Here is a 24,766-nt window from a genome sequence, read left to right on the forward strand (position 1 = left end):
TGTGAGCTAAGCATCTGATGTCTTTGTGATGTGCAGTATGGGATGAGCATTTTGCTTATAGGCTTCATTTTCCCTTGACCACAGAATTGAGGAAGCTTGTGGCAGGAACATGACTTTGCCTGTTGGGACGCACACCTTATTTAGTTGCCTTATCTGGTGATTGCTGTAGTGTCTTTTCCTCTCACCCTATAGAAGGTGAAAGCCTAAGAAAGAACAGCAGTGTGGTATTGATTAAACTTGCCAGCACGTGACTGATGCAGATCATGTTAGCAGATCTTGCTGCCTTGTGGAAGAAATGACCACATCCCTTTTTGTGGGTGTGACACTGTCCATTATCTTTCTTTTTTTCTTTTTCTTTTTAAAAGATTTATTTGTTTGAACGGCAGAGTTACAGAGAGGCAGAGGCAGAGAGAGAGACAGGTCTTCCATCTGCTGGTTTACTTTCCAGATGGCTGTAACTGCCAGAGCTGGGCAGATCTGAAGCCAGGAGCTTTCTCTGAGTCTCCCACATGGGGACAGGGGTCCAAGCACTCAGAGCATCCTCTGCTGCTCTCCCAGGCACACCAGCAAGGAGCTGGATTGGAAGTGGAGCATCCAGGACTTGAATTAGTCCCCATATGGGATGCTGGCACTGCAGATGGCACCTTTACCCGTTATGCCACTGGGCTGGCCCCCATTCTTTTTCATAATTAAGACAACTTAGTTGGTAACGCTCTCAAGACAGAGCTCTTTAGTTTTTTAAACACTGAAAAAGAAGTCTGTAATTAGTTTTCTTCTGATGATAATATTCAGGTCCATAAATCAAAGGTTATCTTTTCACTTAATGATATTTAACAGGTCTGTGTTAATAATTTATAAATGTTGGGGCTGGCACTGTGATGTAGAGGGTTAAACTACCACTTGTAGCACCGGCATCCCATGTGGGTGCTGCTTGAAGTCCCGGCTGCTCCACTTCTGATCCAGCTCCCTGCCAATGCGCCTGGAAAGGCAACTGAAGATGGCCCAAGTGGTTGGGCCCCTGCCACCCGTGTGGAAGACCTAGAAGAGGCTTCTGGCTCCTGTTTTCGGTCTGGCCCAGCTCCAGCCCTTGTGGCCATTTGGGGAGTGAACCAGTGCATGGAAGATCTCTTTCTGTCTCTTCCTCTCTCTCTGACTCTGCCTTTCAAGTAAAATAGATCTTTAAAAAAATAATTTATAAATGTCAAAATGAGGCTTAGGCCATTGATTATGAGAAAAACTGCAAATTTGCCAATATTATCAAGCAGCAGTTTGCATTTTTAAATTGTAATATTATAGATTTGAGCTTAATATAAAAATATTTATGGCATTAGCTTTCTCACCTATTTCTGTAAAGAAACATGCTATTTAATTTTTCTTTTTTTGGAGTTTATCTTTTGGCACTCTGTGTTTCACAGATCAGTGGTTTTCCTAGCAGTGACCTTCTTTCCAAGATTCTGACAGGCAGCTTGCTTTAGAGAGGAATCGTGTTTGTGCTGGACACCCGTGACTGGATGACATTCTCCTTCTGTTCCCAGCTGGACCTGGTCAGAGGTTACAGGCGTTTTTGGTTTGTTTTTGCTTTTGTCAGTGAGTTATTGCATGCGGCACAGGGTTGGGATGTAGTAACTGAACGTGGAGCCATTGATGAAACGTTCTTTCCCCCATCTGATCCTAGTCATTCTGCCCTCTGGTTCTAATGACTGCCGATGACATATTTCATTTTCGGGGGGACAGATAGAATTTTTTCTTAGAGCAAATAGTATTACGGATTTTTTGTTGTAAACATCTGATACCAGGTGCTGGCACATTTTTAGGAGTTATTTTGAGAGGAGACTGAAAGCTGTGAAGATGGGATGGGGTTAGCACATTAGGGCAGAAGCCTTACAGGCTGAGGCTGAGTCATTGGGAAGGTTCTGTGGATACTTGCCGGGGAACCTGAGGTGATAGTCTGTAAGTTTGTGCTGGCCTGGGCCTCCTTTCCTAGTTTCCTTCTTTTTACTTGTCTGTTCTTATGGGAGGAGGTAGCACATGATAGAAAAATGTTGTACTTTTGTGGTGGAATGAGAAGGCCATGCCAAGATGGCCACTGGCAACAGAAACTGCCTGGCAACAGGCTGTGATTGGATGGTTTCGGAAACCACATGGCAATGGAGCCTGACTGACAACAGGCTGTGATTGGATGGCTTCGGAAACTGCCTGGCAACAGGCTGTGATTGGTTAGGGCATAGACCGCCCCTTGACCGGATTGGCTGCCTTGGCTATATAAGCTGCTGTAGCTACTGAAATAAACGAGTCTGCAGGCTGCTTGCCTCTGGCTTGCTTTTACCCGGCTCCAGGGGTCTGTGTGGTGACTCCGCACCTCTTGCCCCCACCACGCTCCTCCTCAGAAAGAATCCACCACAGCATACTTTCTCTAGCTGTTGGAAATGTCACTCTTGTCATTAAACAAAATTTGGTAATTTGATCTCTTAAATTGGGGGCCGGCGCCGCGGTGCAGAAGGTTAATCCTCCGTCTGCGGCGCCGGCATCCCATGTGGGCGCCGGTTCTAGCCCTGGCTGTTCCTCTTCCGATCCAGCTCTCTGCTGTGGCCTGGGACAGCAGTGGAGGATGGCTCAAGTCCTTGGGCCCCTGAACCCGCATGGGAGACCAGGAGGAAGCTCCTGGCTCCTGGCTTTGGATCGGCACAGTGCCGGCTGTTGCAGCCATTTGGGGAGTGAACCAACGGAAAGAAGACCTCTCTCTCTCTCTGTCACTGTCTGTAACTCTACCTGTCAAAAAATAAATAAAATCTTTAAAAAAAAAATTGTATTTCCAGAATCAACTTCTTTAAATCTGGCACCTGTCTTCTTTCTTTCACTGGTAAATGTCATAGTAAATTTCTTGTGGATTTGAGTCCAGTTTGAGCCTTTTCATATCAAGTACTTAAAATAAGCTTTCCTAAGGAATTGCAGTATTTGACTTAATTCTTTCTAATTCAAATTATGGTACAAAGTAAAATCGCTAGTGAACAAGTTAAGTCTCATTTTTTTTTTTCTGGAGTTGAACTTTTGTTTTGGAATCACATACTTAGTCATTGCATATTTTCTCTTATCATGTAGATCTTAAAATTTTCAATTTAGGCCCTTAGAATTATTAAGAATGTTATTTTTAAGACCCAGTAAGTCTCTCTCGTTGATTTATAAGGTGGGAATTATTCAAACAATTCCTCCTTGAGTTCTTTTAGCCTCCAGTGGAACAGCTGGTGTGTCTCCCGTGAAACCACAGAGATGTGCCCGCCCCATGTCTTCGTGGGATGGAACCCAGCCAGGGCTGTGGCTGCCTGGGCCTCATTAATACGGAATTTGTCCATAGGCAGCAGTTCTCTGTGAGTAAAACTGCATCATTTTTGTCTCAGGGCTTTCAGAAAATAATCTGGAGACAGTCTTCCCATCATCTTTTCAGTCTACCTTCATTGGCACTTCATAAACTTATTTGGCCCGTCCATAATGTCTTAGTACTTGTTTCAAACTGTTCTTTTACCACCTGAAATGTCTTGTGCCCGGTCATTTGTTTGCTACTAGCCAGCTTCGTGTGCTCCGGTCTCCTCACTCGACATCCAGTCCCGGCTTCCTCTGAGCTCCCGGCCGTGCACTTACTGCAGCCGAGTGTGTCTTAGCGTCTCAGTGCAAACTGCAATTCCCAGTGCTTCGTTTCCCAGTGTAACTGAGCGACAGCTCTGTTCTTGCAGCTGCTCAGGCCCTTAGTGTCTTCCTTGATGACTCTTCATCTTCACACCCTTCCCGTCTGTCTGCGGGTTCTGATGGTTCTGCTTGCAGGACGGATCCAGAGTCTGACCACTGCTTCGCTCAGTCACTTCTGCCTCCTTTCTTGGGTTAGTAGTTTCCTACCCTGAAGGGAGCTGGAGGGAGTCTGCTGGAACCTAACTCAGCCTGTGCTCTCTCCATGCAGCGACTGGCCTTGCCTCTTCCCTCGGTGGAGTTGCGGCCCTCAGCTGCCTCTCCTGCGGCGGCCTGCTGCACCCCCACTCAGCCTCTGCCACCGTGGACCTTCGCTCTTGCTTGGATGTGCCAGGCATGCTTCAAGTGTGGACCACTGTATCAGCTTCCCCTTCCACAGATGCTCCCTCTCTGCCCCCATAACTTGCGTCCTTTACTTCATTTAGATCAGATGGCCCCTTGTCAGTGACTACCTTACATAAAGTAGTGGCTCCTCCTCACCCCGTTTCTAGTTTTTTCTTTCTGAAACACACTGTATTTGCTTATTTATTGTTTTTTTTTCTGTTCCTGCCCCACCAGACTGAAGCTGTCTGAGGTTGGGAACACTGTTCTGGTTCTGCTGACATCTGTGGCTTGGCACATGAGTAGATGCTCGATACATGTTGCTGAAATACTGAAGGTATTGAGAGAGGATCTGCTCGGGGGGCGATGTTTATTTGGTAGTCATTGTGGAAGCCATAACGTTGCAGTGTTGGTGTCCAGGCCCAGGGACTCCCAGCTCTGCCCTCCCTGCTCACTCACTGGTTGCTGGCATCTGGAATTGGCTAGTCCTAAAAGCTCTGCTGGTTTTCTTCTTTGAATGTCATCAGGTTAAGAAAGATGACGGGGTTAAATATGTTTGGTCAACCTAGAGAAAATCACACCCGGATAGAATGGCTTAAAGAAGATGGCAAGTTGCATTTTGGGTAAGACTTCTGCTGTTAGTCAGACCTGCTTAGCCTTTTTGTTCAAGACTTAGCGATTCTAAGAGTTTAGAAGGACTGCTGTGGTGAGTCTTGTAATTCCGTTTTCCCCTTGGATTAGATATGTGCTTTGAATGCTTGTGATTTTTCATATATGTGTGAAGTGTAGTTGTATTAAGGCAAGTATAAAATTCACCCTGTCATTTCCTGTCATCAGATGCTGAGAGCTTATGTGCCGCGGTTACAGGTTGCTTTGAAGCTGAGAGAAACATCCAGCTTACCTGCTCTTGAACATGTTGTGCAAAGGTGGTAGCCTGGCCAAGAATTGCTGCAAATTAAAATGACTGTGGCTTGTGGAAGGTTTCCTTGATTCTGAGCATTCTGTGAAATAAAACTCTCTCCATGTTTAGTTAACCTTACTTTAACAGCTTTAAATGGTAGTTTTTGTCAGTTGCTTAGGTAGAACTCATCCTTGGGATTTTATAGCCAGATATATCTGGCTGTAGTAGCCTGAGTATTTCTTAATGTTTGTGATGTTGTAAACAGCTTTATTGAGATATAATTCATGTGTCATATAATTTACCTGTAGTGCATGATTTAAGGCTTTTCGTATATTCATGATACTAGCAAGTATCACCATAATAAATTTAGAACATTTTTACCCCCCCGTAGCCCCCAAGAACTCATGTAGCTGTAGTAGTCACTACCCATTTACTCCAACCCCCCCCCAAGTGCTAAACAGCCATTAATCTGCTTCCCATTCATGGCGATTTGCCTTTTCTGGACATTGGATCATACAAGCTGTGGTCTTTGGGGGCAACCATGTGAAACTCACCGTAGTATTTTCAAGGCTCCTCTGTATTATAGCATGTATCAGCATTTCAGTTCTGTTTATTGCTGAATACATGCCTATTGTGTGGCCAGAATCCATCTTCTGTGTCTGGTTGGTTTTTATGTGCATCCGACTTTCTGTTTTTGGCTCTGCTCTGGGGAAGCGTGCTAGGGGTTTCTCCCCCTTTCAGATCAGGAGCTTGGTCTCAGGTGTTTGCTTCCCTTGTACTTGCGTGCCAGCACCCAGTTCGCCCGTGAGTGTGGTACTGACAGCTCACAGGCAGCTCACCAGTGAGTGATACTGCTTCCGGCAAAGCTTCCGGGCTGGCCAGTGAACACCAAGACCTGCATGATATCTGCTTCTGTTTTCCTAATTCAGCTCCAGACATCTGTGTAATTACTGTTTTGGGCAATGCTTTGAATGAGTGCAGTTTATTTCAGAGAACAAAGAACGTGGCACATTATATTGTAATGGTGTTAGTTTTATGGATTCCATATTAGTCAGGCATAATTTGAACAAAGCTTCACAGATGCTGAATCTTGGAAGTCTCTTCAGTAGACAGATAACGTGTTTAAAGAAGTGGTTCTCAGGTGTGAACAGATCTGCTTCCCCGGGGACATGCAGCAAAGTCTGGGGTGGTTCTTTGTGTTTCTGATTACAGGGGTCAGGCCAGGAGTGCTGTGAGGGGTCCTGTAGTACACAGGATAGTACCCCAGCCCCCATTAGAAAGAATTATCTTTCCAAAATGATAGTTGTATTTCTGAGTGATGAATTTCCGTTAACCGGCCCTGTAGAAGAGACACAGCTGCAAGCAGATGTACAGGGCAAAATTCTGTATATAATTGGTAAAAGCTTCACACTTACAAGCATAGGAAAGTAACTGCTTGTGAGAATGGATTCCTGTGATCTCTAAATTTAGTGCTTGGGATTTTTTGGAAAACCTGGAGCATCTGATCTTTGAGAATTCCTGTCTGAAATAATAAAGATAATGTATTGTTTCTTATTTAATTTTAATTGGGTTGTTAATAGTAACCTAGAGTTCTGCTGTACTTGGTACTTTCCCACCCTCTGTGGGAAACATGTCTGTCCCGTGTTTTGTTATGGTTAGGTCTTTTGGGAAGAAATGATGTCGTATTTGTCAGAGTTCATCAGTTCTCGGTCCCCCACAGCCTCCCAGGAGAGGAGAAAGCGAGCCCCCGTGTGAGGAAGTGTCCCTCCTGCACGTCCTGGTGCCCGAGGCCACATGGCTGCTCTGGGAGCAGGACCTGCGCCTCCCATCCTGGGCTGTTTTTGTTCCTTCCATCAGCCACGGGTTCTGAGAAGGAGTGTAGAGGCTCTTGGCACAGTTGCTGGTGTCTAACGTTTGCTGGCAGCCTCAGGTGAGAACTGTGCGGGTCCTTGTGGGCGTCTTGTTATGTAGGAGATTTGCTCAGATGCAAGAACTTCCACAGTGTGGGAGAGCTGCTGCCAGTGCCACATCAGTTTTAGAGAGAGACAGTTTTATTTCTGCATGAGCTTGCAGTCTGCTGACTCCATATTTCAGTGTCACCTTGCGGCTTCCTCAGTGATTGCCTGGCATGTTCTGAGTGTTCTGCGCACAGGGCGCTCTCCATGAGAGTGCCTTATTTCTTATGCAGTTGAATGCAAGCATTTGAGTGACATTTCCCTATCCAGAGCAGGAGTCATTACACGTCCTTTCCCAGGCACATGGATGGGAGAGGGAGCAGAAAGAGAAAATGGATTTCCCTTTGCAAGTAGTGGACCAGCTGAGCAGCTCTCTTCAGTTTCCTGTTTCCCATGCTGGCCCTGGCTGCAGCTGCTTCTCTGGCCAGGCCCAGCACAGTGGATTGCTCACTAAGGTCTCCCACACATGGACCATGTTGTTGTTGTTGTTGTTCCTAGAGGGAAATGTTGAAGCTTTTCTTGAGATACAGTAGATGCAGAGTTGGCAAAGGCAGCAGTGCTTCAGATCCCTTGCTTTCTTAGTTAGAATGCTTTCAAAGATAGTGGATTTGAGAGCAAACTTGTTTGTAATGACGTTGATAATTCTTGATGGAAAATATCTCCTGCTGCCAGACTAGACGAATGTTCTCTAAGTGGTGTTTCATCTCAATAGCTGCAAAGGCACTGTTTGCCCGCCTGTTATACTGAGTAACTTAGCTTCTCAGGCCAAGTAATTTAAGGCAGGATAGCTTTGTGGTTAAGAGTATAGGCTTTGGAAGTAGAGACGGGATCGTGTCCTAGATCTAACACAAAGCTTTGTACTTCTGATTGGTTTGCTCAGCCTTTGTGTGCTTACTTCAGCATTGGTAAAATGCATGTAGCAGTAGTACCTTCTGAATAGGGTTGTGGTTAGGATGATCATATCACCTGGTTTTCATGTTTTTTTCTTGCATAATTATTGGTGTCTGTTTTCATTCCCAGGTGTGTTCGGGTTTGGACGATAAGTTATTCTGTCACCCTTGTCAGAGATTGAAGATTAAGTGGGTTAACACTTGTGAAGTGCCTAGTGCATATTAAGTGCCCAGTGAGTGTTACCTGCTTTATTTTGGGGGGCTCCCACGGTTTGTCCCATCCCTGTACTTGAGTTACTTCCTACTGCTTTCCTCCTGTGTCCTCTCACGGACAGCTGTTTCGCATTGAGTGCCTGTGAAGTGAAGCTCCTCCGGCCTGGGGTCGTCTTCTCTTTGCTGCTGCTTGCTCTGCTCATGGTCTGTGAGTCAGCTCAGGCACCACTTCACGTTATTGATTCATGAAATATTTTCTTTGCCAAATAAAGGTCTCATGACAATGCCCTCTTTATTGATCTGGCTGTGTGAGAGGGAGAGAAGGACGAAAAAGTAATTTATTACTCATCTATATGTGCCAGGCAGTGAATTAGGAACTAGGAATACAACAGAGGGCAAAAACAGTCAAGGGTCAGTCAGTCCCTCACGGAGCGTCGAGCTTGAAGGTGGAGGCAGGAGTTAATCGAAGTGCACAAGTGGATGTGGGACTACAGTTGTGCCAAGTGCTGTGAAAGGCGTTTAACTTAGTCTTTCTGCGCAGGAGAGGCTGTCTCGAGGAAGTGGCTGTTGAGCTGTGACCTGAAGGAAGAGTAAGCGCTTCCGAGGCCAGGAGAGGGCGCAGCTCCAGGTAGATGGCAGGGTGGTGTGTTCAGGGTGGTTGGACAGAGGGTGCAGAGAGTGGTGTGAGACCAGAGCGCGGTAGGGGTGTGGGTGTTTCCCTGTCAGGAGTGGGGGCTCACTGAAGTGTTGGAAGGTGACGGTTGCCGTGATGTCGCCATCCTGGCTGCAGTATGGAAAGCAGTGCAGCGTCTGAAGGGGCGGATTTTGAGAGAATCTGTGTTCAGGACATACTGGTAGAGTAAACTAAGATGGTGGTGTTGGAGGTAGATGATCTTGAGAGAAATTTACAAGGTAATAGTGACAGGATTTGTTGATAGGATATAGGGATTAAAGAAAAGAGTCTTGAAGGTGCCAGCTTGCATAACAGAATGGCCCGGGGCACTGGAAGACAGCTGATCTGGGAGCAGAGAATACCTTTGGTTTGGATATGTCCAGGTACCCTGAGAAATCCAAGAGGAGCCCTCAGTGGGTGGGTGGTTGGAGCTGAATGAGATACTGGTAGACACGGGCTTGTGCCTCACCTGTGTGTGTGAGTGACCAGAGAGGCTGAGAAGAGAGCTCCGGACGGTGCCTTGGCAAGGCTGGCCCGGTGCCGGATGCGGAGGAGCAGAGAGGCTGGGGAGAGCCTCATGCCAGCAGACGCTAAAGGAACAGGAGGGTGTGTGGCCAGCCCTGAGGGCGGATGAGGACAACAGCTCTCCAGCGGGTTTGGTACAGAGAGGACGTCGCTTTGATGGCAGTTGTTCCACTGACTGGGACGTGACCAGTGTGGTCATTGTCCTCACAGACTGTAGTGTTTGGAGAGGTGACACAGGTAGCAGCAGTGGGGTCGATGGTGGCCATTTTATTGGCAAAATGAGAGGCTGGACTTGGGGGAGGTAAGGAGGCTTTCTGGGATTAGAGAACAGAAATAATTGAGACCTTGAGGGTGAGGAGAAGTTAGGCAGATGGGAGAGGTAGGAGTGTTTTGTGCAGATGGGTTCCAGGGACTGAGATGGCCCAGCCCACCAGACGGGTGGAGGAGGGGGAACAGTAGGGGAGACGTGAACTAGAGAGGTGCAGAGGCAGCAAGGACATGAAGGTGTCATAATCTTTGAGGAGAGCAGTGTGCATCAGACTGGCTGCTTTAAATGGTGAGTGGTACAGGATGGGAATTTCATCTCAGTAAAGCTGAGAAAGAGTAGTGGCTGTCAGTCAGATAGCCTGGCTGGCTGCATTGGAGGAGAGACTGGAAGAAAGACAAAGCAAACCAAATTTTATAGTCACAGAGACTGATCAGAAAGCTGTTGCATTAATGTGTGTGAGCGATGATGATGAATTGAATTAGACAAGTTACAGTTCAGTTGGAACAGTGGATGAATTGAACAGATAGTCGTTATGTGTCTGGTAGACTGTAAGAACAGTCTGACCTGGGACTGGCGTTATGGGCCAGTGGTTCAGGTCAGTGCTTGAGGAGTTCTGGGCCAAGTCCCGGCTGCTCCACTTCTTCTTCTCCTCCTCCTTATTTTTTAAAAGATTTATTATTTTATTTGAAAGAGTTGCACACAGAGAGAAGGAAAGGCAGAGAGAGAGAGAGAGAGTTGTCTTCCACCTGCTGGTTCACTCCCCAGTTGGCCGCAACGGCTGGAGCTGCACAGATCCAAAGCCAGGAGCCAAGTGCTTCTTCTGGGTCTTCCACGTGAGTACAGGGGCCCAAACACTTGGACCATCTTCTGCTACTTTCCCAGGCCATAGCAGAAAGCTGGATTGGAAGTGGAGCAGCCGGACCCGAACTGGTGCCCATATGGATGCCGGCACTGCAGGCAGAGCTTCACCCATTGTTCATTTTATAATTAATAATTATTGGTCTGCCTGGCATCGGTGCTGTGGCACAGTGGGTAAAGACAGCATTTGGGACACCTGCTTCCCATATGAGCCTGGTCTAACTGCTCTGTGCTTCCAGTCCATCTTCTTTCTGATGTGTCTGGGAGGCAATGGTCGATGGTCCAAGTGCTTGGGTTGCTGCTAGCTACACGGGAGATTGGAGCTCCAGGCTCCTGACTTGAGCCTGATCCAGCCCTAGCAGTTGCCGCCATTTTGGGAGTGAACCCAACTGATGGTTCCCTCTCCATCTCCTTTTTTTTTTCTTTTCTCTGCTCTCCCTCCTCCCCCATAGTTTACTTTCCAAATAAATAAATGTGTTATTTTAAAAAAAGGCCTGGTGGTTGGCTGAAGAGTGTCTAGCGCTTTACTCACTGTCTTAGGGTGAGTCTGACTTGAGCAGCTGAGGTGATGAGAGCTTTGGAGGTAGGGTTTCCCTGGGTCAGTGAGTTTTACACGATCCAAGAGGGTAGTTAACTCTTCACAGCTTGGATTTCAATGATGCAGTCGGATAGGTAAGTTCTTGAGGACACCGTTGATGTTTTGGCTGCCTGTGTTTGCACCTTGCATAGCGCAGTGCTCTGGGCAGCATCTGCTGTGATAGAGGTCCTGGCTGCACAGGTGCTGGTGGGTTACATGATGGAGCACTTTGTGCTGTGCAAGCGCATTGCGTACGGTGTACTTTATTCTTACCAGCAGCTCTGTGAAGTAGCCAAGTGCTGTCCCTGTCATGTAGTAAACTGAGTATCTTATGCTTAAGACAGTGTGGCACACGGCAGTGTCAAGAATTCACATCCGGGTGACTCAGTTCAGTGTTCCCTGTCCTGTCATTGGGTCAAACCCAAGTAGGAACAGGAAGCTTTTGTTTGTTTTTTAGTTTTTTAAAAAAGATTTATTTATTTGAAAGGCAGAGTTACAGAGAGAGAGAGAGAGAGAGAACTGCCATCGTTGTTCACTCCCCAGATGTGACTACAACAATTGGGGCTGGGCCAGGCTGAAGCCAGGAGCCAGGAGCTTTATCCGGGTCTCCCACGTGGATGCAGGGGCCCAAGCACTGGGTCATCTTCCTCTGCCTTCCCAGGCACATTAACAGGGAATTGGTTCGTTCCCCAATTGGCTGCAACGGCTGGAGCTGCGCCGAGGTTTAACTTTCTACGCCGCAGCACCAGCCCCTGTTTTTGTTTCTAAAGTGCTTTTCTTAGATGAGACTTGGACCCTGAGCATGACGGAAACGTTGGTACTTGCTGTGAATTGGTTCTGAGAAGTAGTGTGGGCTGTTAGTGGGTGTTTGTTGGCTTCCTTTGGAAGAGGTTAAATAACTTGCAGAGGTTGAAGTGATGAAGTCAGGAGCCGCAGTTCTCCCTCACTGACGCTGTTGGAGACCCAGAAACTGATGAGATGACAGTGAAGTAAGCCAGCTGACCAAATTTTTTATTAATTACAACAAAATGATGAAGTACAGTCTGATAATCACAAAGATAGTAAGAGGGATATACTGCATTTATTTTAATGAGTCTTAGGGATACTGCTTTTGGGAATGTAGTCTGTTTTGTATATCTTCTCCACTCAAGCATGAGTGAAAACGTTTTTATGAGTTTTAAAGTTTGTATCAAAAATTATTTGCACTGAATTCCTTGTGGTCTCACTCAGTCTCATGGTTTTAAAAATAAATTAAAAACTAATTTTCAGTAGTAATCTACCCACTTAAATCTTCATGTGGCTTCTCACACTTGTCACATTTATACCCGAGTTCCTGGTCTTCCCTCCAAAACTCAGATAATGACAATTTTATCTTTCAGTTGCTAAGGCCAGATTTGTTGGCCTCGTTCTTTTTTCTCTCATGGCTGGCTTATTGGTTATCAGTATATCTTACTTGCCTTATCATAAAAATACATAGAGGGGTGGGTGTTTGGTCCAACACTTAAGATGCTGCTTTAGGACTTCTGTATCCCACATTGGACTGAGTTTGAGTTGAGTCCCAGTTCTAGTTTCTGACTCAGGCTTCCTGCCAGTGCAGACCCTGGGGCCAGCAGGTGATGACTGGAGTAGTTGGGTCTCTTGCTGCACACCTGGGAGACCTGGATTGTATTCCTGGCTCCTGGTTTCAGTATTGTCCGGCCCCAGTCGCTGCAGTTATTTGGGAGTGAGCCCATGGATGGGAGCTTCTCTGTTTCCGGCTCTCTGCCTCTCAAAAACAACTGAGCAAAATCCCGTAGAAGGTTAGACTTTGCTCTTCCCTGGGGTACTGCGGTGAGCCTCTTCCCTCTCCAGGCTTTGTGCTGCAGCCCTGCTGCCCTTCAGGGGTCTTCCCCGTGACCGGAGTGACCTTCAGTAATCCGAAGTCCGATCATGTATCAGCTGCAGTGTCATTTCGATCATTTCCTGTCACTTCACTACTTCGAAGCCAAGGTCCTTCCACTGGCCTCCAAGGCCTGAGAGGACCCGTGCCCTAGTACCCCGTCCCATCACCTTTCTAAACTCATCGCAGACCACTCCCTCTTCCAGCCACTCCGGCCCTCTGGCCTCCTGTGCCGGGTTCACTCCTGCCTTAACTGTGTGCGTTTGTTTCTCTGCTCTGCTGTCCCTGTGGCTTCCTCTCTAACCCCTCACTCATCAGGGTCAGAGTGACCTCCCGAGGCTTGCCCTGACCAGCTTGTTTAAAATTGGCTCCTCCCACACTTCCTATCCCCATTCACTCCCCCACTTAGGAACTTTTTATATGTGAAGTATTTCAAAGAGTTCATGGAAAAGTGAAAATTAAGAGACACATTTATTTGTAATAAAAAATTTTGAAATCCAACCTTTTTTTCATAATATATATTTTCCATGAACTTTTTGGATACCGTGTGTGTGTGTGTGTGTGTGTGTGAGAGAGAGAGAGAGAGAGAGAGAGAGAGACTGAGACTGTGTGTTTATGTGCATTTTTTAAAAAAAGATTTATTTACTTGAAAGTCAGAGAGAGAAGGAGAGGCAGAGAGAGGTCTTCCATCTGCTGGTTCACTCCCCATTGTCTGCAACAGCTAGAGCTGTGCTGATCCGAAACCAGGAGCCAGGAGCTTCTTCTGGGTCTCTCACATGGGTTGGGGCCCCGGAAGAAGCGCCTGGCTCTTGGCTTCAGATGGGCCCAGTTCTGGCCGTTGTGGCCATTCGGGAATGAACCAGTGGATGGAAGACACTTTCTCTCCCTCTCCCTCTCCCTCTCCCTCTCCCTCTCCCTCTCCCTCTCCCTCTCCCTCTCCCTCTCCCTCTCCCTCTCCCTCTCCCTCTCCCTCTCCCTCTCCCTCTCCCTCTCCGCCTCTCTGCCTCTCTGTAACTCTGCCTTTCAAATAAATAAATAAATCTTAAAAAAGAGATCCCTTTTATTTATAGGCTTTGTATGTGTGTGTGTCTGTAAGATCCCTTTGTTCACAGGCTGTGTGTGTGTGTATGTGTATCTATCTACAAAGTCCTTTTTGGGGCTGTTGTTGTGGAACAGCTGATAAAGCCACCGCCTGCGATGCCAACATCCCACATAGGCGCCGGTTAGAATCCCAGCTGCTCCATTTCAGATCCAGCTCCCTATTAACACACCTGGGAAAGCAGCAAAAAGTGGCCCAAGTGTACCCTGCAACCATGTGGGAGACCTGGAAGAAGCCCTGGCTCCTGGCTTCAGCCTGGCTCAGTCCCTGCCATGGGGGCCTTTGGGGGAGTGAACCAGCAGATGGAAGATACCTCTCTCTCTCTCTCTCTCACACACACACACACACACACACACACACACACTGCATTTCAAGTAAAATAAAAAAAATGCTTTTTTTAAAAAAAGAAAATCCCTTTTATTTATGGGCCCTCTCCACTGGCTAGGACATAGGCTCCACCAGGGCAGGATTGTGTTTCCCGCACTTAGCTAAGGAGCGTGTAGACCTGTCCATGGAGTAGATGATGCTTGTTTCGAAGCTGATTCTAGATCAGATTTTCTTCCTTTAGTTATTGGTTGAAGTTATGCTGTGTTTCCTACTTCTCTGCATCGAACATTGTTGGCATAGATGTTTTTGGCTTTCTTTCCAGAGAGAAGTAACTTCTGTTTGAGGGGAAGGTTGGGAGGACAGGAGGAGGTGTTTCCTAAATCTGTAAATGAGCTTGCGTGGAGAGGTGGGCACGGGGAAAGTTGGTGCCTGTGGAGAGCTGGCGAGCTGGCCCCACCCGCTGGTAGCAGCAGACCCTGCACAGGCCCTTGAAGACAGCCTCGTAAGAGCTGCTCTAGAACCCTCCTGTTGTCCGCGTTGGCAGCGTGGCCTTGTGCAGATGGACGGTCTGTAGTCTGCAGAGAGGAGGACAGCTCTGGCTCCCTTCCCAGAGCTGCTGAAACACTGACGTGCAGGACCTGCTCTGCACGCCTCGTGCAGCTGTAAGGACCCTTGGTTGTCTGCTCTGTGGCTCTTTCCTAGCAGCTTGACGTGGCTGCTCTTCTCTGTGCCCTGTGACACCTCTGTGGGCCTCTCATCAAATGTCTCATTACTGCTCTATGCCCAGAACAACTGTGATGGGTTCTGTTGAAATGCAGAGTGAAAATGTGTGTCCCTACAGAGCTTTACTTTAAAGCCTGTGTAAGTGGTTGTTGGATTGACTGCTGTTTTGGGTTATTGGTGTTCTTAGTTATTTGAAAGTGGCTGTATAAATATGTGTTATAAATACTCATCACAGAGTGCATTACTCACTCTTCATTGCTACAACTTGAGACAAGCCACTTGCAAAGGAAAGAGGTTTATTTTATTCACAGTTTCGGAGGTTAGAGTCCAAGATTAGGTGGACCTATAGGGTGGGCCTCTGGTGAGGATGGTGGGAGGAGAGTGGGGGCAGGCAGGCAGTGGTGGAAACAGGTGTTGGAGTGGGTGGTCACATCTTGAGCCCGAAGTGGAGAGAGACATCACTCCAAGTCAGGCTTCTATAACAACCTTCTATCAAGAACTCAAGGTCAGGTGTTTGGTGCAGTGGTTAGGCTACCACTTGGGATGCTGGCATCCCGTAGCAGAGTACTTGGATTTGAATTCAGGCTCTGCTTTTCTTTCCAGCTTCCTGCTAATGTGTACCCTGAGAGGTAGTGGTGATGGCCCAGGTACTTGGGTCCCTACTATTCATGTGGGAGACCCAGATCTCATGAGATCCGTATTCCTGGCTTTGACCTGGCTCAGCCTTGGCTATTGTGAGTACCTGTGGATAGAAGATCTCTATCTCCACATTGCGTCCCCATGGCAGAGGGGACTCCCCCAATCCTATAAAAACATAAAATTTTAAAAATAAACAACTTGATGCCCAGCACTGTGGTGTAGTGGGTAAAGCCACTACCTGCTGTGCTGGCATCCCATATGGGCACTGGTTTGGTCCCAGCTGCTCCACTTCTGATCCAGCTCTCTGCTATGGCCTGGGAAAGCAGTAGAGGATGATGGCCCAAGTACTTGGGCCCCTGCACCCGCACGGGAGACCCTGAAGAAGCTCCTGGCTCCTGGCTTTGGATTGGCCCAGCTCTGGCCATTATAGTCATCTAGGGAGTGAACCAGTGGATGGAAGACACCTCTCTCTCTCTCTCTCTCTCTCTCTCTCTAACTCTGCCTTTCAAATAAATAAATAAATCTTTAAAAAAAAAAAAAAAGTAAAGAACTTGGGCCTGACTCTGTGGCATAGCAGGTCATTCCATATGGGTGTTGGTTCTAGTACTGGTTACTCCTCTTCCTATCCAACTCTCTTCTGTGGCCTAGGAAAGCAGTAGAACATGGCCCAAATGCTTGGGCCCATCCATGCACCCATGTGGGAAACCCAGAAGCAGCTCCTGGCTCTTGGCTTCAGATTGGCTTAGCTCTGGCTGTTAGTGGCCATTGGGGGAGTAAACCAGCAAATAGAAGATCTCTCTCTCTCTCTCTCTCTCCCTCCCTCCCTCCCTCCCTCCCTCCCTCTCACTCTCCCCCTCCCCCCCTCTCTAACTCCGCATCTCAAATAAATAAAATCTTTTTTTTTTTTTTTTTTTTTTTAAATAAAGAACTCAAGTGGTCACAAGAGATTATCTTCTCAGGGCGCTGCCTCAGTGACCTGAGCACTGCCCAGTAGGCCTACCTTTTAAAAGTTCTACCACCTTCCAATAGCACCATGCGGGGGCTAAGTCTTTTGTTTTTTACCTATTTATTATTTGCATTTACTTGAAAGACACACACACACACACACACACACACACACAGAGAGAGAGGGAGAGAGAAAGAGAAAGAGTTGTTATTCTTCATACACTAGTTTACTCCCCAGATACGTGCAACAACTGGAGCTGGACCAAGCCAAAGCTAGGAGTCAGAAACTCCATCCAGGACTCCGACTTTGGTGGCAGGGGCCCAAGCACTTGAGCCATCATGGGTTGCCTCTCAGGATGCATTAACAGAAAGTGAATTGGAATTGAAGTAGCTGGGACTCAGAACAACACTCTGTTCTGTGGGTGTCCCAGATGGGTGCTTGACCTGCTGTTCCCACAATGTGTGCCCCTGGGGCTAAGACTGCATTACATGGGCATTTGGGGGATACTCAGACCAATTTCCAAACCATGGCATATATTATATATTCATTATATAAATGCAGCTACTTTTCAGATGGCTAAGAACTTTCATTATATATTTATACAGGCACGCACAGAACACTGGCTTTCATTTTGTGGATATCTTGTATTGTTTCTTGACTTTTTCTTGTTCAGTCTTGGCAGAAACAACTGTTTTCTTTCTAAATAGAAACAGTATATGATTTTGTAGTGAGGAATGTTGAATGTACAGTTTGCGTTTGTTATTTCTTCTTCTTTGAGTGCTGAAATGACATTTTTTCCCTCCTGTTTTCTGGAGCTGTTACGTTGTTAACCCTAGGGAGAGTGATCTTTCCCTTCTGTCCTCAACTGCAGCTCAGAGGAGGGGTTTCAGCCGGAGCGCCTCGTTTATTTGCACTCTCAGTAGACCTTGATAGTTTTCAGTGTGGAGAAGAAATGCTTTTTTGACAGCTGTGTCAGCTGCTAGTTTCACTTCTGGCATGAGGGCTTGTTCTTACTCTCAGCTTAAAGCTGGTGGAGAAAGTCATATACCTCTTCATGTATTTCCAATTGCTAACCCTTGTGCTACAGTCCTGGCTGTTGTGGGCGTTTGAGGAGTGAACCAGTTAATGGAGATCTCTCTGCTTCTGTCTCTGTGCCATGTACCCACCTCATCTCATAAATAAATAAAAATTTTAAATTTAAGAACTCAAGTGGCCTGAGAGCTACTTCTGAGGAGTTTTATACCTGGGAGTTTTATTATTTGTCTTTTTAGCAGGTGACTCATCTGGGCAGAACTTCTATAGGCACTAGGATACTTTTTCTTTTTCTTGAAATGCATTCAGAAAATTGAAATTTTTTTAAAAAAGATTTTTTATTATTTGAAAGGCAGTGTTAGAGAGAGAGACAGGCAGACAGACAGAGAATCTTCCGTCTGCTGGTTCACTCCCCAAATGGTTACAATGGCTGGAGCTGGGCCAGTCCAAAGCCAGGAGCCAGGAGCTTCTTCCGGGTCTTCCACATGGTTGCAGGGGCCAAGGACTGGTCCATCCTTCACTGCTTTCCCAGGCGCATTAGCAGGGAGCTGGATCTGAAGAGGAGTACCCATATGGGATGCTGGCACTGCAGGTGGTGTTGGCTCCCAAAGCTTATTTCATATGTAGATTTGAGTAATCTAGATTTGCGCTCCAAGCTTTCAACCTTCTGGCCTTGCTATAGATGGCTGGTATCACTGCTCCCTCTTCAGCCTGTCTCATAAAGATGGTTGTTAGCATTTTTCATTTTCCTGAATTCCTAAAGCTATTTGACATGCTTGGGAGGAGGTCTTTTCTGCTTCAAGTTTGATCTTAGAGCTTCGAGAGAGTGTGTGATAATTTTTGTGGTTTTGGCCTGACCAAAGAGAATTTTCTCGACATCTGAGGCGTGTAATTTCAGACTGATTTGTTTGTTGTTGTCTGAGCGGCTAGGATGCCTCTTTTGTTTGTTTGCATGTGCTATTCCTATCTGGCCCTCACAGCATGAGCAGCAGATGGTTCTCAGATTGATCGGTTGCCTCCTTTTGTTGCTTTTGAACATTGAAGGCAAGGACCATGCATGCTTCTGTAATTGTATTTTTTAATTCTGGGCACCTGGCACTTTGACAGTGTTTGATAAGAATGTGAGATGGAGTATCAGGGAAGGTGATAAATCAGTGGCTATTAGGTATTCCAAAACTGACTTGTTAAATCAGATACTTTTTTCACTGCTATAAATTTTTAAATAATATCCTCTTTTTAACTTATTTATTTGAAAGTCAGTTACAGAGAGAGAGGGGCAGAGACAGAGAAAGGTATACTGAGGTCTTCTATCCACTGATTCGCTCCCCAAATGGCCGTAGCGCTGAGTGGGGCCAGGCTGACGCCGGGATCCTGGAGCTTCATCTCTGTCTCCCACATAGGTGGCAGGGCCAAGCACTGGGCCATCTTGTGCTCACTGTTTTCCCAGGCACATTAGCAGGGAACTGGCTGGGAAACACAGCAGCTGGGACTCAGTTAGCACTCCTAAGGAATGTTGTTGTTACAGGTGGTGGCTTTACCCACTGCATCGCAACACTGGCCCTCTATTAAACTTTTTTAAGAACTGTGTTGGGGACCGGTGCTGTGGCGTAGCGGGTAAAGTCGCTGCCTGCAGTACCAGCATCCTATATGGGCACCGGTTTAGGACCCAGCTCCTCCACTTCAGATCCAGGTCTCTACTGGGAAAGCAGTGGAAGATGGCTCAAGTCCTTGGGCCTCTGCACCGTGTGGGAGGCCCCCAAAAAGCTCCTGGCTCTTGGCTTTAGATTGGCACAGCTCTGGCCATTGCGGCCATCTGGGGAGTGAATCAGCAGATGGAAGATCTCCCTCTCTCTCTCTGCTTCTGCCTCTCTGTAACTCTGACTTTCAAATAAATCAATAAATTTTCCAAAACAAAAAAATAACTATGGTGGGGTTGCAGTTCGGGATTCATCCTTACATTGCAGACTCTTACCAGTTCATACTTGTCTTGCTCAGTTTGATTCTGGGGAGGAGTTTCATTAGAGAATGTATCAGCTGTGGAAATTTGGAGGACTATAAAAACGACCCAGTATTCCCTAACACTGGCAGTGGCTGTGTTTTGTTGAGGTGGAGATGGTGTATCTATAGGGAGACCATGATTCTTGCTCCGTGCCCGGAGTGGTGTGCTGAGAAATTGAGCTGTAGGTGAAGGTGAAGGCATCCTTGCTTCTCCGAGTGAGATCTGACATTATTCTGGAAGGGCACTCTGGGAATTTGCAGAAGTTCGTTACAAAGGATTTTCTGAAGCTTGTGCACTGTTGGACACCCTGAGACATTTCCTACAGTTAATTAAATTATTTTTCAGCTAAATAATTTCTGCTACAGGTTCTTTCCCCTTTAAATTTGTCTTATGGGTTATTAAATTCCTTTGGTATAATTACTCCCATTTTATATTGTCCACTAGGGAACACTTTACATTTTTCTTAAGGAGAAAACGGTGTATAGAAGGCTAGTTTGCTTTCACACACTCAAACATCTTTCATTGCTGGTGGAGTAGAAAACCCCAAGCCATTTGCTAGCTGAAGTGAAGAAGAATGTACTGAAATTTTGTAGTAATTGTCCTACCTTTCCTCATGGCCTATGTGAGGTTTCTGGGTCTAAAGCAAGAGTTAGTTAATGTGAGATTGGTTTGACAAAATATTATTTTAGGAGGGGCGTTTCAGGAAGTGTTAAAACTGATTTCTTCCCCTCTCTTTCTCTCTTAGCATTTTTGAAACGTTGGGGTAGTTGGAGTGGTTGGATTTTCCCTGGAATTGAGTGAGAAATTCAGAAGACTGAAGCCCAGGCTTACTGTCTACCTTTCACGGAGGCCTAGCCGTGAGAGGACAGAAGAAGGCACGTGGCGAATCATGACAGCCGACAAAGATAAAGACAAAGACAAGGAGAAGGACCGGGACCGGGACCGGGACCGGGAGAGAGAGAAAAGGGACAAAGCCCGAGAGAGTGAGAACTCAAGGCCAAGGAGGAGCTGCACCTTGGAAGGAGGAGCCAAAAATTATGCCGAGAGTGATCACAGTGAAGATGAGGACAATGACAACAGCGCCACCACTGAGGAGTCCACCAAGAAGAACAAAAAGAAGCCCCCGAAAAAAAAATCCCGCTACGAAAGGACAGACACTGGCGAGATAACCTCCTACATCACGGAGGATGATGTTGTCTATCGGCCAGGAGGTAAGGAGCATCACGTTCGGGTCTTCACAGTGCTTGTGGTTGAGGGAGTAGCTCAGCATTTTGATGAAGTGAGTACCTGCTCTGTATGTGCAGGAATGCCTGGAACCTAGAAGAGCAGCCCTGGTTTGGGGCAGGAAAACTCCCTGTAGTAAGCAAGTGGCCCTCTTTGGCTCAGGTAGCTTTACTCCGCTCTTGCCTGTGTGGGCCTTGACTTGCTCTTCCATCGCAGCCTGTGCAGTTCGCGCTCTTTCCTTGCTTTCTCGTGCTGCTTGTCCTCTCACTTAGCCGTATGCTCAGTAGTTTTCATTTTCTGAATTCATCTTAGCCTTTTAATTTCAGTCACGAGTTAGGCTGTGATGGCCCTGCTAAATGGAAATGATGGAGAGGAGTTGAACCTTAGGATACTTGGAAACAGGAAATTTTATGTTGGAACAGGATTGACTGGAAGCTAGAGAGGTCTTTGTAGCGGCCTCCAGACCAAGGTTTATTGCTCCTGTAACCTCCTTTTCCAAAGTATTGAGCTGCAGACTCACTAATCAATGATAATAGAGGAAGCCAACAACGGTTTGGTTTGCTGGAAAATGTGCTGTGACCCTTCAGTGTCTTGAAGCTGACAGCGTTTTTCGAAAGCAGATGGACCCAGCTTTCTGATGAAACGCGGGGAAACAAGTGAGGGTGAACCCGTGGGCCCCAGCAAAGCGTTTCCTGGCCTGCTGTGTTGTGTGTGTTAAGAGACTGTTCTTAGAGAAGTCAGGAAGACTTTTTTTGGTTGAATTACTCACAGTGCTGAGGAGTGACAAGCTTCTAATATAAGTTAAAATTAAAGATTCAAGCTACCCGATTTGATTGTTTTCCAAGAAGGGAGTGAAAAGACTTCACTTTGTTACGTGATTACCCCGGTACAGTCCGTTTAATGGTGAGCACTGTAGCTGTTTGATACTTCATGTAAGTTCCAGGTGTGTTTTGACCCACACAGGAATTGATTTTGATTTTCAAAAGATAACTGATATTAGACTTAAAACTATATTCACAACTAGAATTTCAGGACTGAACATTAACTGAGATACCGATGTGGTATAAATTGTTGAAGTTGAGGGCTTGGCGAGGTAGAGATGTAGTTATGTGTAGGTTACAGTGCTGTCAGTATTCATGTTTGAAGAACATTGCTCACTAAGAGCCTGTTGTAAATCGTGAATTCATTTAGATGTTGATTACGGTATGATAACTTAAAAATGAAACTTGCTATCCCTTTCTCTCGATTCAAGCTGTCTGACGTGCAAATGAGGTTTAGATTGTTGTCAGCAAGCCAGCTGCTGTGCCATGCTACATTACTGCCCTGTTCAACATCTGCAACATGGAATCGTACTTACGTGTCAGTGGGGGCACTTGGCCAGTGTGGTAATGGTCACATATGTGTGAGAGATGCTGCCCGTACTGTGCCCCTCATGACAGATCCATCATTAGTGACTCTGAGAGGTCCTGCAGTCCAGGAAACCCCTTTCACGTGGCAAACACCTGCTGTTTGTTCCATTTGTGGAACTGAGCCACGGGCTTAGGAGACAGCGAACATTAATTTTGTACCTTCTATCCAGTGACAAGGAATCCTCCCTTGTTGACTTTTAGAAGGTGATGGGGGATTGCTCAGGCTTAGTTACAAAGCAGTTCTTAGTAAAGTGCCTTGGGAAGCACTGTACTTACGGAGGCAGGCATTGTTTCAGTAAATATAGGACGTTTGAGAAATGGGAACAAAGTATGTTCTTTCTGGAAGCAAAATGTGTCATAAAGGTCAGAAATGGTTTGGGGGAAGCCCGTAGCACCAAAGCAGGAGGTGCCCCTTTGGTTTGGGAATAGGGCAGTGGCTGGGGGTTTGCGCCCTTCTAGGTCCAGTGGATGTTTGATTCTGAGAAGATTGTCTTCTCGTTGTTTTATTTTGTTATTGATGATGCATTTCCAATTAAATCTCTCGGCTGCCTGTTCCAGATAGCGTCTTTCCGAATGAAGGGTGTTAAGCGCTGCCCGTTCTTGAGGTTTACTCACTTGAAGAATCAAAAGTAGAAGACTATGGTTAGATTCCCAGATAGGAGTGTTTTGATTTTTTCCCCTTTCCTTTGCTTTTCTCCTGGCCTTTTTCTTTGTGTAAACTCTATAATGATGTCGTTTGTTAGTACTGGAAAACCTTCTCCTTACTCAGCTGCGCAGATTCTGCACACTTGGTTGTATCCTGAACACTTCGGGCCTCTGCAGTGTTGTGAGGGATGTGTTCAGTGGATCACTAGTTTTTGAATGGAGGATCTGTGCCCCGGGGGGGTGGGGGTGGGAGCTCCCTTGGCTGGACTTGTTGCAGGCTCCTACCTCCAAGTGAAGGAATTCAAGGAGATAAAAGGAGCAGGAACCTAAGAGGTAATTGAAGACAAAGGCGGCACTCAGGAGAAAATCAGTGTTGTAGTTTAGGGTGGTGCTTGGGGGAGGGCCTCATTGAGTATTCAAAGGAGATGGAGTTTTGGGGCAGGGCCAAAGCACACTTGATGGCCTTTGGGAGTATCATGGTGTCTGGTGCATGATGGGGAGTAGGTGTGCTGAGCCTGTAGCCTAAGAAGCGGCTGGGGTCTGGGCTTTGCAAGTGTGTCTTGGGTTCTGGCAGTCCCAGTTCTTCCTTGCTACCTCTCTGCCTACATCAGATTCTTAATTTTCATTTTCTTGAGGTTATAAAGCATAGAGTAGGACTTTAAAAATTATTTTGTACTTGTGAATTTCTTTTAAAATATTTTTTATTTTCATTTTCCTTGAAAGACATGCGTGCACACACACGAGGGAAAGGGAGGGAAGGAAGGACTGTCCTTTGTCTGCTGATTCACTCCCAGATGTGTGCAATGGCTGATGCTGGGCCAGGCTGAAGCCGGGTGCCTGGAACCCAAGTACTTGAACCGTCAACTTCTGCTTCCCAGAGATGCACATTTACAGGAAGCTGTGTTGGAAGTGGGGCTGTAACTTGAACTTAGGCCTCCCAATCGCACCTCAAGTGTTGTCTTAACCACTGAGCAGGTGCTTGCCCCTGAATTGATTTTAATATTAGATTAAGTGTAAGTTATGAATACACCTCCTAGAGTGACATTGAGAATCAAACTATATGTCTTTGCCCAAGGCTGACAGTTCTGTATTCAGCTTATTTTGTCTGAGAATTATGAAGGTTTTTGTTGTTGTTGTTGTTTTGAATACAATTTAAGTTTTTTAAACGAAGGTTTAGTCTTCTGTTGTTAGAACAGTGGTTGTTCTGTGTTTCCCATTTCCTGAATTACCTTTGTTTTGTCCTTAGAGCTTAGTCAAATGGTCTTTGCTACGTGTATTTCCCGTATTGCCTCCTGACGCAGGGCCTTTGCACTGGCCATTGCCTCGTGCTGGGAAACACCCCTCAGCCCCTGACACACCTCCCACACGTATGCAGGCACACTTGTTTCTTTTTAGCCTTTATCAGCTTTTTCCAGAGTCTGTGTTTCCTCTCCCCCAGTTAGTCTGATTTCCTTAATTGATACTGTCATGCTGTTCATTGTGTGTCTCTTCCGACATCCACAGTAGTAATGCTTTCCTGTTCATTTCCACTCTGTTATGATTAATACCTGCCGTAAGGTCAGCAACTCTGTGTGTGTTTATCATCGAATTCCTGCCATCTAGTTTGTGTACATTATGTAATCCGTAATATTTGTGGAATAAATTTCTGAAAACAGCTTAAGCATTTACTTACTACTTACTGATGTTCAAGTTATAGTAATGCTTCTGGAAGTCTATCTTGAGTTGGTTATTTCCCAGTGAATGATTTAACAGCTTTGTTAAAAATAAAAACAAAACAAAAACCTTGTGGGACTCTATTGTATATTGATTCTGTGACTAATCCAACTTCTTTGCTGTCTATCAGCCATTACCCAACTTTTGAGATGAGTGTCACGGTAACAAATTGATTTATTACACAGCTGTGTGCAGCCAGATTTCCCTTATGG

General features: G+C 46.2%; 1 protein-coding gene across 7 annotated transcripts in view; it reads left to right on the forward strand.

The window, feature by feature from the left end:
* Nucleotides 1-24,766, forward strand: part of RERE (arginine-glutamic acid dipeptide repeats) — a 442,889-nt gene that overhangs the window by 134,631 nt on the left and 283,492 nt on the right. For 5 of the 7 annotated variants that reach the window (XM_070079330.1, XM_070079333.1, XM_051858113.2 and 2 more), the window contains exon 2: nucleotides 20,309-20,774. In XM_070079330.1, the coding sequence (XP_069935431.1) occupies nucleotides 20,453-20,774 (322 nt within the window). In that variant the 5' untranslated portion in view covers nucleotides 20,309-20,452. Of the gene's footprint in view, nucleotides 1-8,016; nucleotides 8,039-8,236; nucleotides 8,647-20,308; nucleotides 20,775-24,766 lie in introns of those variants that run through there. The other 2 variants (XM_051858114.2, XM_070079331.1) reach the window with 2 other exon arrangements.

Source organism: Oryctolagus cuniculus, chromosome 7 (assembly GCF_964237555.1).
Source record: "Oryctolagus cuniculus chromosome 7, mOryCun1.1, whole genome shotgun sequence".
NCBI lineage: Eukaryota > Metazoa > Chordata > Mammalia > Lagomorpha > Leporidae > Oryctolagus > Oryctolagus cuniculus.